A 19,907-nucleotide genomic window follows, 5' to 3' on the forward strand; every position below is an offset into this window, starting at 1 on the left:
TCTTTGGCTACTCACAGGAAAGATCATGACTAGCAGCAAGAAATGGGGCAACAGTCACACTATAATTAGGCACAGAGGGTGTGGAAGCAAAAAGCCCAGAAGTACAGAGACAAGCAGTGAAAAGGGTCCAGAGATAGATGGCATGAGGACAGGGGTGAAGAAAGGCAAGTAGCAGGGGGAAGAGTATGAGAGACAGAGAGGCAGAAAGTAACCATCGATTCGAGTTGGGGGTACTAGGTAGCATAGACTCAGTAGAGATGGAAGAGTGCTTGAGGGGATCAGAAGTTTGAAGTCTCATTTATATTAGTGTTTGGGGGGGGACAGACTATCTTATCTGCGCAACTTTGGCATTAGTTCATCAACATATCCAAATGATTTCAAAGTTGTCAGTAAAACTTTAAAGTTAACCTTGGTGATCTGCTGTTCTTTATTTGATGGTCTGGAATTTATCTGGGATTTATACATTGTAGGACCAAAAAGTCCTGACAGCAAAGCCTAGATGGCTTCCCCCGATTTAACACATATTACCAGGATGTGATATTTTTGTTAATGTATCATATAGTTTGTAAATTAATGCTACTTTGATCTTTGGGATGGTTTGTACATGACTTCCAGGTTTACCTTTGCAATCTTAATTTGTTATTGCCCCTTTTTCTTGGTTACTTATAAACTTACTACCATTAGCCCTTCCACATTACCGGGATTAGATGCATGGCACCCCACAATCTGGAAAATCCACCTAAAATTTTTTGGTGTTCTCTTCATACCAGAGAAGAAGTCTGAAATATTATGGTATTAAAAGATAAAATATGTCCTTATACAATACAGTGCATATAAATTAATGCATTTCTGAGTTTCTAAACTTTTTTTTATGCCAACCTGCAATATATCAAAACCATGATGGAGAAAGTCATTATGTGGAAGAGATAACTGTATACCTGTTGGTGGGGTGGAGAGTTGTCAGGGAGACCAGGAGAAGATGCCATTTTAACACATATAGAAAGGCATCAGAGTATAGTGGATAGACTGCTGCTCTTTGAATCTGAAACATCTTTATGTAAAGTCTTGTACTAGCTTTGTAAGCTCAAACAAGTCATTCTGTAACTAGCCTTCCCTTTTGAACACTAGTGCCAGACTTTTAATCATATTTTCTATACCTAGATGACACCCCTAGCACCTCAAGTTTGTCATGTCCAAAATTGACCTACCCACCCACCTCCCAAAAAAATCTATATATACTGTGCTTTAATGTACTATTTCTGTGGATGACATTACCATCCTCCTTGTCCTCTATGCTGATAAGCTCAGTTATCTTTACTCTTCTCTCACCACAATTAATCATTTACCAATGATAGTATCTGACAATACCACCTCTACAATATATCCTAAATCTAACCTTTTCTTTCCATTTTCATTGCAACCACTGTAGATAAGGCTCTCGTCACTTCTTGCCTGAACTATATTATTTTCCAAAGAAATTTTTATTTATGATAACCTTTATATTTGCATTACCTAAATTTCTCCCATTATCTGTCTTTTCCTGAGAACCATCTCATAAAACAAAGAATATTTTTTAAAAACAGGAAAAGAGGCAAAAACCAGAAAAACTACCAATACATTGAAAAAATGAAAATCTATGCAGTGTTTCAAACCTGTGAACCTCCCAACACTGCAGAGGAAGGAAGGGTATCTTCTCATATCTCCTACTTGTTCTTTGTAATTCTTCAGCTTTGACTTTCAGTTGTTATGTGGTGGTTGTTCTTTCCATTTGTGTGATGGTCGTGCATATTGTGTATATTGCCTAAATTTGTTAATAACTTTCCTAATAGTCTTACTGCCACCTGACTCTCTCCTCTCCATTCTATCCTTCCACAGTGCTGCCTGAGTAATCTTTTTTAATTGTTCTACTCTGATCCTGTAATTCTTATATTAGAAAACTCTCTGCATCTTCTCATTGAATAAGTATATTCCATTGTTCTTTATTCAGCCATTCAATACTCTCCACAATCTGGTAGTGTGTTCATTAGATTTGTAGATGACACTAAACTGAGTGGGACAGATAGCTAACACATTGTTATGACAGAATCAGTCTCCAAAAAGATCTTGAAATACTCAAAGCATTGGACTAAATCTAATCAGATTAAATTCAATAAGGATGAATGTCAGGTCTTACACTGAGGTTCCAAAAATCAACTTCATAGGTACATGATAGGGAAGTCATAGTTAGACATCATTTTGTCTGAAAAATATCTGGAGTTTTAGTGGTCTCCATGCTCAACAGGAGTCAGCAGTGTGATGTGACAGCCAAAAAAGCTAACATAAATCTTGAGCTGTATTAAGAGAATCATAGCTTCCAAGTAAAAAGAGATTATAGTCCTTCTGTACTCTGCCCTCATCAGAGCTCATCTGAGGTATTGTATCAGTATTGTGTGCTACAGTTTTAAAGAGTTATAGCAATAAACAGAAGAGTGTCCTGAGGAGAGCAACCATGGTGAAGGGTCTTGAGTCCATGTCATCAGCATCAATTGGAGAAACTAGGGTTGTTTAACTTAGAGAAAAGAAGACTCAGTGGGAGAGCAATCATGATAGCCATGTTCAGATATTTGAAGAGCTCTCATTAGGGAGACTTCTTCTCTGATATGAAGTGAGCATCAAAAAATTTTAGGTGGATTTTCCAGATTGTGGGGGTGCCATGTACCTAACCCCTATAATGTGAAAGGGCTAACTGGTAGTAAGTTTATAAGTACCCAATGAAAAGGAGCAATAACAGGAATTAAGATTTCAAAGGTAAACCTGGAATAATGTACAAACCATACCAAAGATGAAAGGAACATTAATTTACAAACTATATTGTATTTGGCCCCAGAGGACAGAACTAGAAGCAATGAGTTGAAGTTCCAAAAAGATAAATTTAGGTTTGATTGCAGGAAAACTTCATGACAATAGAAGCCAACCAAAAATGAAATGGGCTCATTCTAGGGATGCTATTTCCCTCTTCAGAGGTCTTCAGGAAGACACTTATAAATTATATTATAGGGGGGATTTGTTTTGGGTATGGACCAGATAGCTGTTGAGTTAGACCAGTCAGCTTCTTTTGAAATCCCCTCACTTACTTACTTCAAGGTCTAAATCTTTGTGAAGCCTTTCTTCCCTAATCCCTCCCCTTCCCCATTCCAATTATCCCCCAACTGAAAAGTCTCCTTCTCTTTCCCCAATATTTTTGGGATATTTCCATTTTATTTGTCACATTATACTTGCATATGTAAATTTCTTATCCCATGGAATGTCTTATTTGATCCTTGTATCCCTACTGTGCACAGTAAGCAGATAGTAGAACTTGTTGAAATTATTCATGAGTAGTATCTTTTTTTGGAATATTTCACCTGCTCTTTCTGCTGTCATGTGTGTTTTTCAATATGTATGCCAGACCCAGAAAAGATATATAGTTGCCTTTGGGTTTCTACAGCTAATCATTGATCCTTTCTTGATAATAGTCTGTGACTAGCTTGGAAAATCCTTTTAGAAACTAAAGGTGTTTGTCTACTTATCCAAGATGGGTGGAAATTGTAAAGATTAGGGGGAAAATGTTATCTCTGTAAAGCCTGGGACAAATCTAATCATTACTTTGTAGTGGAGAAGGGCTTAATGTGTTTTTAAATTAGGACAGTGTACTTGGCATTATCTTTTTTATCTTTCTTAGAAGTTCAGTATGTAAACCTGGCTCTCTGTACTTAAAACTAAACTTACAAAATGTTTATGAGTGTTTGATAAATATTTTTGGATGAATTAAAACACATTCTCTTATCTATATATGTATTATATTTTCTCATGTGAATGTTTTATTTAATAGTAAAATACTATATCATTAGTATATCAACAGTAAATTATTACATCATTCACAAACATAAAAGAGCAAAAAAAAGTGGTAATATTTTTTATTTAAACTGGCTTTACTGCCTTTATTTTGTGTCTCCATAACTACTCTGTCTCTTTCAGATACAGACAATTACAACTCAGTTCAGAAAGCAAAGTGGCTGAATTTCTCCACCAGAGTAAATTAAAATCTTTTGAAAGTGAACGTGCTCAACTTCTGCAAGAAGAAACAGCAAGAAACCTCACACAGTGTCAATTGGAATGTGACAAATATCAGAAAAAATTAGAGGTATGTACATTTCATGTACATTTTCTGTTAGATAAGTTTTATGTAAGAGTATCATTTATAGTTAGTAATCTCTTGCCATACAAATCATTAACAGTGACTTAAAATTAATATTGCAAATCTACATTAATTCAAACTACAAGAATATAGAATTTATGACAGTTAAGATGACTTGAAGTAAAATTTACAAACTGTATAATAAAACTAGTTTCCTAAGAAAATTATTGTTGCAAACCATACTGTCAAGTTTTTCTACTTAAAGAAACTATTTTAAAGGTTTTTTTAAGATACCTTTCATACAAAATGCTATTTACAATTTACTTTTTTTGCTAGGTGATGGGGTTAAGTGACTTGCCCAAGGTCACAGAGCTAGTAAGTGTCAAGTGTCTGAGGCCAGTTAGGTCCTCCTAACTCCAGGGCCAGTACTCTATCCGGTGTACCACCTGGCTGTGCCTTACAATTTACTTTTTTTTCTTAAATTTTATTAATTTATTTTGATTTATCAACAATCACTTCCAAATGCTTTTGAGTTTAAAATTTTTCTCCCCCTTCTTCCCCACCACCCTCCCCAAGACAGCGTACAATCTGATATAGGCTATACATTTTACATTCCTATTAAACATATTTTGAAGTTGTAAGTAAAAATTAAAACCAATCGGAGGAACCTTAAGAAAGAGGAAACAAATTCAACAGAAAAGAAAAAAAAAGATAGCAATTCAACTTTCACAGTTATGATTACTATCTTTTTCTCCATCCTTTTTTCCCCCGTTTATGCTTTTCTTTCTCCTTTCTCCTTTCCCCCCTCACTAATGTTTTGCTTTTGACCATACACCTCCTTCAGTCTCTCCTCCCTTTTATTATCCTTTTCCCTTTTCTTCCCCTTTGCCCTTACTGCTTCTTCCCTCCCCTCTATCCCACCTCCCTTCTCTTTCCCCTTTTCCCTCCTACTGCCTATAGGGCAAGTTAGAATTCTATACCTAACTGATTATGTTATTCCCTTCTTGAACCAAATCTGATGAGAGTAACCTTCAAACAATGCTCACCCCCCCCACTTCTTTCCCTCTGCTCTAATAGGATTTTTCTGTCCTTTCTTTTAATATAATTTACCCTTGTCTGCCTCCTCCTTTCTCAGTACATTTTCTAAGATCAGACTAATCCACTTAGTTGGATCCATTTAACCCACTTGATTAGATTTTTTTTATCATTACATCAAAGTCAACTAATATCCACCCCCTTTATGTATACTCCTTTAACATGGTGTAATAACAATACAGTTCTCAAGAATTGCAAGTGTCATCTTCCCTTGTAGGATGTAAACAGTCTGCCCTTATTAACAACATTTTGTATCTTTCTGTCCCATTTACCTTTTTATGTCTTTCTTGAATCTTGTACTTGAAGATCAAATTTTTTGTTGAGCTCTGGTCTTTTTATCAGGAAGGTTTGGAAGTCCCCTATTTCATTGAATATCCATCTCCTCCCTTGAAAAATCATGCTCATTTTTGCAGGGTAGTTGATCCTTGGCTAATCCAAGCTCCTTTGCCTTAGGAATATCATGTTCCACGGCCTGCGGTCTTTTAATGTAGAAGCAGCAAGGTCCTGTGTAATCCTGACTGTGGTTCCGTGATATTTAAATTGTTTCTTTCTGGCTGCTTGCAGCACCTTCTCTTTCATCTGGTAATTTTGGAATTTTGCTATTATATTCCTTGGCGTTGTCAATTTGGGATCTCTTTCAGGTGGTGAGTGGTGTATTCTTTCTATGGTTATTTTACCTTCTGGTTCTAGGACTTTGGGCAGTTTTCCTTTATGATTTCCTGAAAGATACTGTCCAGGCTCTTTTTTTCATCATGATTTTCAGGTAGTCCAATGATTTTTAAATTGTCTCTCCTGGATTGATTTTCCAGGTCGGTTGTTTTACCAATGAGGTATTTTATGTTTTCATCTATTTTTTCAGTTTTTTGTTTTTGTTTGACTGATTCTTGCTTTCTCAGAGTCATTAGTTTCCATTTGTCCAATTCTAGTTTTTAACAGATTGTTTTCTTCTGTTAGTTTTTGTACTTCCTTCTTCGATTGGCCAATTGTATTTTTAAGGGATTTGTTTTCTTTAGTATACTTTTTTTCCAGTTGGCCAATTATATTTTTTAAGGACTCTTCTACCTCTCTCATTAGACTTTTAAAGTCCTTCTTGAGCTCTTCTAAGAAGGCTTTTTGGGCTTCAGACCAGTTCATATTCCTTTTTGATGTTGCAAATGTGGGTTTGTTGACAATGTTGTGCTCTTCAGAATTTCTGTCTTGATCTTTAGTCTTCTCATAAAATGAATCTATGGCATGTTTCTTTGTACTCATGGTTTCTTTATTCCCTGGCCTTTAAAAAGATTGAGCTCTCCTGCTGGGGAACAGAGAGCGCTGACCCAAGCTCCTTATGTTGGGAGCCTAGGTCTCGGTCACTGGTTTTGTGTGCTGGGGCCTCTTATGTTGGCAGTTGGAGGCTGTAGGGTTTTGGCAGCTTACCTCATGTTGGGCTGCAATCAGCAAGGCTGGAACTTTCAGGCAATGCTAAGTTGCCTGCTTTTCCTTTCCTTTAGCTTTCTTCAGCTCCTTTTAGATGGTGCTTCAGGGTGTTTATCTGCCTGGGGCCCCTTGCAGTGCTGCCTTCCTTGTTTCTGTTGATGCACTGGGAGATTCCTTTGCTGTAGAGTGCCGAGGCATCTGGTGGTTTTCTGAGCTGGTTTCCACCTGTTCCCCCACCCTCACTGAGGCACTTTGAGGTCCAGGTGTTGGTGTTTGCCTGCTCTACCACCTGGACTTCAGGATCTCCTCCTGGCTGACAATTGGAGGCTGTAGGGTTCTGACAGCTTACCTGGTGTTGGGTTGGAATCAGCAAGGCTAGAACTTTAGGAAGACTCTAGGTTGCTTTCTTCAGCTCCTTTCAGATGAATGCTGCAGGGTGCTTATCCGCCTGGGGCCCTTTGTAGTGCTGCTTCCCTTATTTTTGCTGAGGCACTGGGAGACCCGTTTGCTGGGCTGCTGCACTGCTGTTCCCCATCTTTCTTCTAGTTCATCTGTTCCAGGGTTGTTTTTTTTTTTCTAGGGTGATATTTTCTGGGTTTTCAGAGGTTGATAGGGGAGGGTGAGAGCAACTACCTTTTTACTCCACCATCTCGGCTCCCCTACAATTTACTTTTAACTAGTTATAAAAGTATATCCAATAGTACAGTAATTTTAATAGCTGACTTTTTAGAAGGCTTATTATTGATAGAGTCCTACAGACATTATCTCATTGAGCCTCCTGAACATACTCACAAGTCAAGATGTCAGGGATTGTCATTCCTGTTTTACCAATGAGTAAACTGATATCTGAGAAGTTTCATGTGTCACATAAGTAGCAAAACACTCTGCAGACAAACTTGGTTATGACAGTTTTTATACTTATTTATTTTAAATAATGTTGCTTAAAATAAATAAAACTCTTTTTAAGGTAATTTAAACCTATAACTAATTAAGACTAACCTTCTTTTCAGTAAGTCCAGATTAATGATTAAGATATTGCTCAAATGTCTGGTTTTTCCAAGTATTTCATGCTTTTTCTTATGGTACTGTCTCAAATTACATTAAGTGGGTAAATTATTAATCCTCAGCCTTGGTTTCCTCATTTGCCATTTAATCAGTAATACAACCAACATTTATTAAAGGCCTTCTATATGCCAGGTACTCCAGGTGCAAAGATAAAAAAAAAATAACCCCTCTTACATTCTATTTTAGTAGATAGTGTATATGTATGTGTGTATACACATATGTTGTATGAGTGTACATATATGTGTGTATAAATACAACATAGTAAGATATAAGATACCTGAGGAGGGGCCATCATACCTACTTGCCCTACCTCACAAGGTTATTCTAAGGGTTAAATGAAATAATTTATGTGAAAATAATGTGAAAACCATTAAATGCTGTACATATTAAGCATGCATATTTGCCCTTTGTAGAAAATGTTCTGAAGTATATATAATGACTGAAATATATTATCTATTTATGTAATCCAATAAAATATATCTGCTTATTAACACCAGCTGTATGTTATAGAAGAGGAATATGTAACTACCTATAAAATATAATTTGAAGGTACCAAGGAGTTCCATCTCTCCACCTACACATCCCAAACTGAATTCATCATCTTCCCTCAAAAACTTTCCCCTTCTCTCATGGTAAAAGAAGACAAGTTAATTTTATCCTTCTCTCTCCCTTAGATTCCATACCCAGTATTGAACAGTATTGTCAGTTCTTTCTGCAGTACCTGTCACATTAATTCCCTTCTGCCCATAGTGTCATTACCTTAGGTCATGCATCATTACTCCTGCCTGGCCTGTTAGTAGTCTCCCTTCAGTCTCTATTTTCTACAGTTCATCCTAAGTAAGGCTGCCAAAATAATCATTCTAATGAATAGGTCTAATCTTGTTGTTCTGTGCCTAAAAATGTTTAGTGGTAACCCATAGGATAAAATACATATTCCTCAGTGTGGCACACAATCAGTACCTTTCTAGCCTTATTTCACACTGTTCCTCTTTCATGTACTCTGTATTCCAGTCAAACTAGACTACTAGCTGTTTCTTGAGTTAAACATACCATCTTTTACTACTTCTTTGCATCTACCTGGAACACATACCCATCTGTTGAAATATTTCCCTTCCTTTAAGATCCAGCTCAAGTACCACTTCCTTCCTGAAATTTTCCCTAATCCTCCTAGCTAAAAGATCTTTCTCTCTCTTCAAGATATTATATAGCATTTATTCTCAATCTCTCTTTTGTTCTTATCATATTCTATCTTACATAGTTCTTATTTATGTATATGTATTATGCTACAGCAGCACAATATGCTGGCACAGTAGTTAGAGTACTGGGCCCAGAGTCACGAGGACCTGAGTTCAGATCTGACCTCAGACACTTCCTCTCTCTGGGCGAGTCACTTAACTCTGTTTGCCTCCGTTTCCTCATCTGTGCAAGTGAGCTGAGGGAAGTGAAAAGCCATTTCAATATCTTTGCCAAGAAAACCCCAAAAGGGGTCACAAAGAGTCAGACATGACTCAAAATAATTAAAGAACAAATTATGTTTCCTCTAGATTATAAGTTTCCTGCAGGCAAGGATTATCATATTTTTCTTCCTTGTAACCCCAGCACTTGTTATGTAGTAAGTACTTGGTAAATATTCTTAAAGAGGAAACTTGCAACATTCAGCAGCTGCTTGAGGACTGAGGAAGAGAGGAGAATCAAAGTTAAATTTTCCTACTTGTGCATTCATAGGAGAAGGAACAGGGTTTTTTGGGGGGAAAGGTGATAAGTAGGTTTTTAATAAATATACTTTTAGTTTAATTTAATTACATATTAAACAGAAAATCCACTTTTTAAATAACAGTGTAGGATTATTTTTCATAGGATAAATAAGGTTCTACCTCCTGATGTGGGGACATGATAGCTAATTTCAAGTATTTGAAGACATGGAAGAGGAATTAAACTTGTTCTACTTGGCCCGAGAAAGCAGAACAAAGAACATTGTGTGTATGTTGCAGAAAAGCAAAATTCAGCTTGAATTTTGGGTGTTTGAGTAAGGAAGATCTAACTTTTTATAAGTTAGTGCTATCTTTAAAAAAAGTAGAATTGACTGCCTCAAAAGTTATTGAATTCCTCCTTGCTTGGCACTTTCAAGTGGTGTCCAGTAGACTTTCTTGTTTATAATGTAGAAGGGATTCTTGGCTTGGTATTGGTTGGACTTTTTAACTTCTGATGTCTTCTCTGATTATGACATTCTTGGATTCTGTATAAGCTGTTTGGAGTGCTCAAGAAAGCCTTCTTAACCACAGCTTTTAGTAGTAGTAGACAAACTTCGTTCCTTATTCAATAAGAAATGACAAGTAGAACCCAAATCACACATTCCCAAGAAGAGGAAAACTTAGGTAAAATAAACAGCTTCTCACCTCATTACACCAGTAGAAACACATCTGCATCAAGAAAAGCTTTCAGGAACTAAGGAGGTGCCCATCATTTGAGGAATGGCTGAGCATATGGCACATGAATATAATGTGTTGAGAAATGACAAAGGGGGTGAAATCTAGATAAAAACTTCCAGAGAAGCCTGTGAAGACAGAGTAAAGTGTGCAGAGCCAAGAGAACAATTTATAACCATATTATAAAAATGAAAAATTTTTGTAAGGTTTAAGAATTGTGATCAATGCAAATGATCAACCATGATTCTAGAGGTACAGTGGTAAAGAATGTTACTAATCTCCAGAGGGAGAGTTGAAGTACTAAATATGCAGGGTGAGACACTTTTTTAACAGGGCCAGTATGGGAATAAATTTGTTTTATTCATTTGTGCATATTTGTTAGAAGGGTAACATTTTTTCTTTACTCCTCCACCCTACTGGATAGGATAGGAGGGAGATAAAATAAATGCTTATTAATTGAAAAAAAATTTAATTTTTTAAAAAGGTCCCTAAGGGCCCCAAATAATATAGCCAGGATATTCCCAAACCCCAGAAATATGCTTGGACTTTAGTGAATCTTTACAAGCAAACACCTGCCCAAAGGCTTTCCATAAAGTTATTAACTAGTAGGAGCAGATCCTCTCTTCTTCAAATCTCCCAAACACACCATTTCTCCCATACTGCTTTAATAGTAACACAGTAGCTCAACTGACTCACTTGACCTAGTACTGAACCTTCTTTTTTACTTCTGATTTGCTTCCATCTCTGGCCATGGTGCTTACAATGTCATTTCTGTTATGTAAATATATTGAGGTTTTTATAAATGAAATTATATTGTAAATTCTATAGGTGGTGAATATTATTTAAAGAAACACTGTAGTGAGTACTTCCAGTTTATCTTTTTTGCTAAATGTGGAGTTACATGTATCATGTTTGTTTAAGTTGAGGTTCACCTGTGTTTTATTTAAACATTAATTTGACCAGCTCATTGGAAAGCAAGGAACCTCTATCAGGAATATGTATTAATTAAACAGCTTGGTTGTTTGAAACATCTGATAGCAGAAAGTACCTGCCTCCTACAGCTAAATACAACAAAACCTACATCTAGAAGTTTGGAACCCACATGTGGGTGTGGTGCTGAGGAAAGAGCAGTGAATTTGGAACTAGATGATCTTGGTTTGAATCCTAACTTCCATTTACTACTTGTGTGACTCTGTTTCCCTTTCTTGGACTTAATTCTTTCATTTGTAAATTAAAGGGTTTGGACTATATTACCTATACAGTCCTTTCTAGCTCCAAATTTATGATACTTATCTACATCATATTCATCCTAAAGGTAGTAAGTCTTGAGGAGTCACAATTTATGTTTGTTTGTTTGTTTTATATTTTATATTTTAATAGTCTGGTAAGTGAAAGTTAAAGTCCATGGGATGACTCCTCATTAAAAAAAAAAGTTTAGCAATCCTGATGAAGTGCTGCATACTTTGCACTTTATAAAGAAAGGAATATGGATTGATCAGCAACCACCGTGGTTGCTATAAAGGAAATGACGGGGCATAGTGGTATGAATAGATTCAGTGTGACTAAAACAGCAAGATGGATTCCACAAATCACTCAGAAAAAGCAATCTCATTACTTAAAATCCATTCGCTATAAGTAGAGGTTGGCCTAAAGGATTCTAGGGTCCTTTGAGATTTAAAATACCATCATTCTGTGAATTACAGGTAGTTCCTAATTTTGACCATTTTACATTTTAGCGCTCCCTTCACTTGTAACTCACATTTCATCACTCCTATCTACTCAGTCAGCGATTTCTACCAATATCTTAATAAATGAAGGCAGTAATGCAAATAGACATTATGTGTAGAGCGAATGTTTTACCTGATCAGAATAGGGTTTTGATATATTCTCCATGATCATATTGGGTCTGAAATCAAGGACATTATTGCAACAATTAAATTCCAGAATACAGACTAAAAACTATGCTTTAGTTTAATCTTCAAATGAAATTAAAAATGACCTATGTTTCTGTGACGTGTGTGTGTGTGTGTGTGTGTGTGTGTGTGTGTATGTGTGTGTTTTGGAAACATGAAATAATACAGATAAAATTAAAAGTTTGGATCAAGCCTCTATTTAGTATTCAGAGATGTTTAAGATAACTTTTTAAGTTATCTGAAGATTGTTTTTTTAAGTCCAAAATTTAGTTACTTTTGGGTATTTTTAGCAATGGGGAGAGGTTCCATATAAAAACTGCATATTATATATGTGTCACCAAAAAGTTTTTTAATTTTCATAAATTTAATACTGTTTTCTTATTGGCTTATATTTATAGCTATAAGGTGTATTTTTTTAAAACTTCTGATTAGTCTTGAATTGGTTGTGCTTTCTAATATCAATTTAAATTTTCTCCACCCTTTAGACCTTATCAAATACTTAAATTACCCATCACCAAACACTTTTTACACCCTAGGATTTGATTTCCATTAAAGGAGGTGAGTACTTACTGGAGTCACTTCAAGTGAATTTTTGTGAATCAAATCATCACACTTAATTTACCTATCTTGTTAACTGACTTTTCATAAATCAAGGAATGCAAGTGCCTTAATATAATTGCTTTCTAAGTAAACTTCACAAAATAGGAGATGTGAAGAGATTGCACTTGTATCAGGCAAGAAACCAGGGAATGAATCCAAAGCTACTTTCATGGCTACAAAAAAAATTCTCAGTCATAGATGCATTCCACAGTTATTGAGATCCTACCTTTACAAGGCACTGTGGTGGATACCCTGGATAATACAAAGACGAAGAGATAATATTCCCAGATTCCAGGCAATATATGAGTACACAGAGATATCTTCCACTCTCAGATTTTGTTCAGTTGTCAGTCTTGAAGGAACCTGTTAGGTCAAAAGTTTATGGGATATTATTCTACTAAGAAATGAATTTCTCAAATTATATCAACAAAATTAATGTTACTTTAAAAAAAAACTAATTACACTGAAAACTAAATGAAGCCATTGAGCAGTGACAGAATGCTCTTAAAAATGAATCCTGAGGGGAGGGGCAGCTAGGTTGCACAATGGGCAGAGCACTGGCCCTAGAGTCAGGAGGACCTAAGTTCAAATACGATCTTAGACCAGACACTTGATGCTTACTAGCTGTGAGACCCTGGGTAAGCCACTTCACCCCAATTGCCTCGCAAAAAAAAAAATCATGGACAAAGAATCTTGTTCAGAACCTAGAGAAGGTAATTGACTACAAAAGTTAGGAATATTGTGTTGAGATTAATCAATTTGATTGTAAATAGTTACTGAATAAGTTTAATACATTGTATTGATGATCAGTATTTTTTAATAAATCATTCAATTTTTTGAAAGAGTAAGTCACTGTTAATCTTCTTTTTCCCTTATCTGGACTTTATTATCATATTTCTAACTTTAAAAACTTATTCTATACATTTCATCTATTATAAAAGCACTGTTTCTTCAAAACTTATAGTATCATAGATTTATTTGAAAATGTTTTGCTTGCTATCCATGGCCTGCCTCTAGGTAATAGACACCCAAAGCTCAAGAGAGTTTGCCTTAAACACCTTTCTTACATTCCCTCTAATACTGATTCAGCTCAGCTTTGAAAAGGACTGGCAAGCCAAAGGAAGATTGTGGGAGGAAAACTAAGCATGGGAGACTATGCCAGACCTGGAGAAAAGGAGACTTCAGTCCAGCTGGGCCTTTTCCTCTCCTTCCAAGGGCCTCTATCTCGATATCCCCATATCACCCTACTTAAAGAAGTCAAAGTAGCCTTGCTGAGTTGACTTGGAGGTGTATCCATGAACAAAGGGGGAAAAGCCATAAAGTTAGTAATGGAGGAATACCCACAGGCCCTCACATCCCCCCCCCAAAAAAAAGGGAAACAAAAAACAACTGAAACACTAAAAATTTCAAGAGAAAACCCTCAATGAAAAAGCCTAGAGCATAAGCAGTTAAGCTAAAAGAGAGTACTAAAACCAGAAGGCAGGATGTATAGTAAATCTTCCTAAAGGAAATGCTTATCAACAGAAAGTTGGCCACTAGGAGTTAAATTTGGGAGCCATGGCAATTCGTGAAAGAGATGAAAATGTAAAATGATCCTCTGTCATGTATGAACCCTTTTGCTTCCTCAGTGATAGTGGTAAATTGGCGGGAACATATGAAAGGTGTTAATAATCCCATAGTTTTACACTAAAAGCATTCATTCAATTTTTGATAATCTCACTGATCAATCCTTGTCCAGCTAACAATCGGCATACCCCATATTAACCCTATTATGAAAAAAACTGGAAGACAAAAAGAAGTTAAAGCTGTATATGGAAAGATAGATCCAGGTTCTCAGGAGAGAAGTAATTAAAAGAGTTGATGGAATAGGTTTTATTATGTTCCCATAAAAACATCATTTGATCGAGCACTTGGGCATCTGGCCTTGCAGGGCTCACAAGGAGAGTTTAAAAAAAAAATTCTGAAACGGAGATAATTGCACCATACACCTCTGTTGCAAAGGATGAAGAAATAAGAAATTTTTTGAAGAACTTGCCAAGATCTCCAAACTAAGTAACATATGTCTTGATACTGTATGACTTCAGCTTTAAAAGTGAGCGTAGAATAAGATGTGTAAAACTTATTTAGAATATATTTTGAGATCAAGAAATACAAGATTCCAAGGAACTTGTAGACTGCTCAAAAACCTCACCTGCCTATTATAAATACTTCCTTTGAGAAGTGATTCGTAAAGTCACTGAATGTGGACATCATTAAAAATGAAATTGACTATCTTAACCTGACCAGAAACAATTAGTTTTTGATATAGCAGTCATTCAGAATTAACTCTCTTAGTGTAGTCAAATCACAAGCTGTTGATCACAGAAACAATATCAAATCCAGAGAAAGGATATGGATGAAAACGAACTATATGTGGCTATCCCATTCCCAGTCCAGTCTGTTTAAGCAATTTGTTGACTCTTATAAATAATAAATGGATAAAGACCTACAGACTGTATTTCTAAAGATGTTTAACCTCACGTAAAATAATCAGCAAAAAACACCAAAAGATACAGAAAGCCTCTCATCCGTCAAATGATAGATTTAGTTCACTTCATTAAACATTTATTAAACTCCTGCTTTGTGCTAGGCACTGTGCTAGACACTAAGGATGCACAGACAAAAGTGAAAAAAAAATCCCCACTCTTAAAGAGTTGAGATCCTTCTGGTGGGAAATGGCATGACACAGATAAGTCAACCTCAAATGAATGCAAAATCAGTATAAAATAATGGAGGAGGGGATGACTAATAACTGTAGGAATAAGAAAAGGCCACTGTGAGGTTCTGCTTCAGCTGAAACTTGAAAGGAGTTCCAAAAGGTGAGGAGAAAAGGGTGTTTCACACATGCGACACAAGCTGTGCAAAGCTACAGAAGTAGAAGAACATGCATTTTGTATATAGGGAGCAGCAAGTGAGCCACTTTTCTGGAAGCATCAGATGGAGTCACATAAAAATTAGCCACGTCATAAAGGATTTTAAATGCCAGATAGGAGGAGCATTTATTTTGTCCTCAAAGCAATAAGGGAATCACTGAAGATTCTTAAGCAAAAAAATGACAGCAAGCCTTGAATATCAGTTTTACAGTTGCATGGAAGATGGACTGGAAAAGGGAGAGGTTGGATGAAAGGAGACCAATTAGGAAGTAACTACAGCAGTTTGGTTGAAAGTTAATGAGGTCCTGGATTAGTGTGATTATAATGTGAATGGGGAAAAGGGAACTGGTGTGCAGGTATCATTCACAAAAATAAGCAACGAAAGTAAGTGAGTAGGGAAAAGAGGCAAGAATAATCCCTAGGTCATTAACCTGGATGACTCAAAAATGGCAAAGAATAGCAGCTAAAACCTCATTTGCCAGACTTTATGAAGGACAATTATTTATACACAAAACATCAGAGAGTCAGTCCCCCAAGTCACTCTGTTCACGAGTTATATAGATGAAATTGCAAAACACTTCTTAAAGCATTTTAAAATTCCAAACTCAACAAATACTAAATAAAATGAGCATTTTCATGTACATAGTAGAGCAGGTAAAGATGATTAAATATGAAACTGCTTTTCCTTTTAAATTTATAACAAATTCAAGAGGCACCTTTTTTTCTTCCATCTTATTTTTTTCTACATTACATGTAAAAAAAATTTTTTAACAACCTTTTTATTTTTAGATTTTGAGTTCCAAATTCTTTCCCTGCCTCTACTCTCTCCTTGAAAAGACAAGCAGTTTCTTATAGATTATAAATGTATAGTCATGCAAAACATATTTCCATATTAGCCATGTTGCAAAAGAAAACAGACCAAAAAAAATAAAGTATGCTGCATTCAGACTCCATCAGTTCTTTCTCTAATGATGCCATTTTTCGTCAGAAGTCTTTTAGAATTCTCTTGTAGCATTGTGTTGCTGAGAACAGCTAAGTCGTTCACGGTTGATCATTGTACAATATGGCTGTTATTGTGTACAATGTTCTCCTGGTTCTACTCATTCCCCAAGTTTTTATGAGAGCATCCTGTTTGTCCTTTCTTATAGTAAAGTAGTATTCCATCACAATCATATGCTACAGCTTGTTCAGCTATTCCCCAATTGATGGGCATCCCCTCAATTTCCAATTCTTTGCCATCGCAAAAAGAGCTGCTGTGAATATTTTTTATATATAGAAGTGCTTTTCCTTTTTCTTTGATCTTTTTGAGATACAGACCTAGTAGTGGTATTGTTGGATCAAAGGATATGCATAGTTTTGTGGCCAAATTTCTCTCCAGAACAGTTGGATCATTTTACAACTCCATCACCAGTGTGTTTTTCCATATCCCCTCCAACACTTGGGATTTTTTTTCTCTCATATTAGCTAATCTGATAGGTGTGAGGTGGCAAGAAGTGCTTTAATTTGCATTTCTAACAAATAGTGATTTAGAGCATTTTTTCATATGACTATAGATAGCTTCAATTTCTTCTTCTGAATATTGCCTGTTCATATCCTTGACCATTTATCAATTGAGAAATGATTCATTCATATAAATTTGACTCGGTTCTCTATATATTTGAAAAATGAAGCCTTTAATCAGAGAAACTTGCTATAAAATTTTTTTTCCTAGTTTCCTGCTTTCCTTCTGCATTAGTTCTATTTATGCAAAAACTTTTTAATTTAATATAATCAAAATTATCCATTTAATATCCCATCATATTCTGTATCTCTTTAACATGCAACTTTCAAAGCTATTCTGCTTGCACTTCTTTCTGCCCTTCAGTTGTTTTTACAGTTGAAAAGTGAAAGATATAGTATTGTTGTTGTTGTTACTGTTTTTTAAATGCTTAAATGCATTTCTTTTTTCTAAAAGCATTTCTTAAATGCTTTCTTTTTATCCTTTTTTTTTGGTCACCCTATCCCTGGTCACCCCCTTTCTCCTATCCACTCTCATAACCTCCCGCCAAAAAAAGAAGAAAAGAAAAACAGGTAAAAAAATAGGCTTTTCGTAACAGAAAAAAGGCATGGTCAAGTAAAACAAATTTCTCACATTGGCTTACTAAATATTTTTTAAAGAAATAAAGACTAAAAAGTATAAAGAGGGATAATCAGTATTCATAGCTGGGATGCTCTAATATACTAAAAGATGACAGTACTAATTTATAGACTTAATACCATACCAGTCAAATTATCAAAGGAATACTTGATCAGACAAAATCAGATAAACATTATAATAAAATTCATTTGGAGGAACAAAAGGATCAGAATCTCAAGAAAAACAATGGGGAAAAAGTAGGAATGAAGAGAGAGATAGCTCTTACATGCCTCAAGTTACACTGTAAAACAATAATCATCAAATCTGTTTGGTACTGGTTAGAAAACTGAAATGTTGATATAGCAAAAATTGAACTCAATAAACTTGTACATAGTAAACCTGAAAGCATAAATTACTTGGGGAAGATCTTCCTACTTGACAGGAACTACCAAGGAAACACGAAATTATGGCTTTTACGTGACAAAATCAATGCAACTAGCATATAAGAAAAGATGCTGTCATTTAGGAAAATCATCTTTGCATCAAATATTTTTTTTTAAGGCAATTGGGATTAAGTGACTTGTCCAGGGTCACACAGCTAGTAAGTGTCAAGTGTCTGGTCTGAGACCAGATTTGAATTCAGGTCCTCCTGACTTCAGGGCCGGTGCTATCTATCCACTGTGCCACCTAACTGCCCCTGCATCAAATATTTTTTAAGACCTGATATACCCAGATATATGGAGGACTGACACAAATAAATGGATAAATAGTCAAAAGATATAAGAAAAGAAGAATTATAAGGTATTAATCACATGAAAGATTTCTCCAAATCACCAGTAATAAGAGAAATGCAAATCAAAGTAATGCTGAGGATTCACCTCACACCCAGCAAATTGGCAGAGATGTCAAAAGATAGGAGTACAGTTAGTGTTAGAGAGCTTTTGGAAAGACAGACATACTAATCCCCTGTTTGTAGAAATATTGAACTGAAAAGCTATTGGGAATTATGCTACAAAAGTGATGAATATATCCATATCATTTGACCCAGAAATCCTGTTCCTAGACATATGCCCCCAAAGAAGTCAAATTTACAAAGTTTCCATTTATACCAAAATATTTATAGCAGCTCTTTTGGTAATAGCAACAGACTGGAATCAAAGTAGATTCCAATATGTTAAGTAATAGCTAAACAAATTGTGGTACATGAATGTAATGAACTGTTACTTTACCGATGATTAGTGAATATGAAAAAGAAAAGTATCAGAAGACTTAAGTAAGTTAACTGATACAAAATGGAATAAACGAAAGCAGAAAAACAATAAATGCTGACTACAACAAATAAAAGAACAAGAAAAACTGTATGCTGTGTAATTTTGATGACCAAAATTGACCCCAAATAAGGGATGATAAAATACATCTATCTTCTTTGTTTGGTTGGTTCTTTTTTTTTTTTTTTTTTTTTTTTTTTTTTTGCTTTTAGGCAATTGGGGTTAAGTGACTTGCCCAGGGTCACACAGCTAGTAAGTGTCAAGTGTTTGGTCTGAGGCCGGATTTGAACTCAGGTCCTCCTGACTTCAGGGCCAGTGCTTTATCACTGCGCCACCTATCTTCTTTGTAAAGGTAGAAGACTATTGCACATATTGTTCTGACTTGGTTGATAGATTGGTTGGTTTTGCTGAACTTTTTCTATTTTATCTTTGATGAAAGAGACAAGGTTATATTTTTAAATGAAGTTGATGTAGAAACAAAAAATATGAAATTTTAAAAGAATTTAAACAATATTGGCTCAAAAAATGAAAAGAAGTTGAAAAGAAAAGCCTTCAGAGAGATCTTGGCAAGAGATCCATCTAAGCTATGTTACACTGTGAAAGTAGAATTGATATTTTTTTTGTTATAGTGTTCTGTTATTGTCAGGGACAATAGGAGAAGCAATCACACTAGGAATATAACTTCCGTAAATGGCGCTGGTACTTAAGAAGATATTAAGTCAAGAATAATATGCAACTGGACCAAACCACATAAATACTGGAGAGGAACAGGGAGGGTTGGGGGGGATATGCTTGCTGTAGATGACCTAATGCTAAAGGCACTCAGGGGTTGATTTTTTTTTTTAATTCTGAATTTAGGAAATAAAACAAGCATTTTCATAACAAAGTAGAATAGAAAAAAAGAGGATTGCATATGAAACTGCAAATCCATTATGTACAA

General features: G+C 35.5%; 1 protein-coding gene across 2 annotated transcripts in view; it reads left to right on the forward strand.

Annotated features, from left to right (window-relative positions):
- The window catches only part of PIBF1 (progesterone immunomodulatory binding factor 1), a 302,692-nt gene that overhangs the window by 133,502 nt on the left and 149,283 nt on the right, over window positions 1–19,907 (forward strand). For both annotated transcript variants that reach the window (XM_020992445.2, XM_020992441.2), the window contains exon 11: window positions 3,997–4,162. In XM_020992445.2, the coding sequence (XP_020848104.1) occupies window positions 3,997–4,162 (166 nt within the window). The remainder of the gene's footprint in view (window positions 1–3,996; window positions 4,163–19,907) is intronic.

This window comes from Phascolarctos cinereus, unplaced genomic scaffold, assembly GCF_003287225.1.
Source record: "Phascolarctos cinereus isolate Bilbo 61053 unplaced genomic scaffold, phaCin_HiC Scaffold_7;HRSCAF=346, whole genome shotgun sequence".
Taxonomy (NCBI): Eukaryota; Metazoa; Chordata; class Mammalia; order Diprotodontia; family Phascolarctidae; genus Phascolarctos; species Phascolarctos cinereus.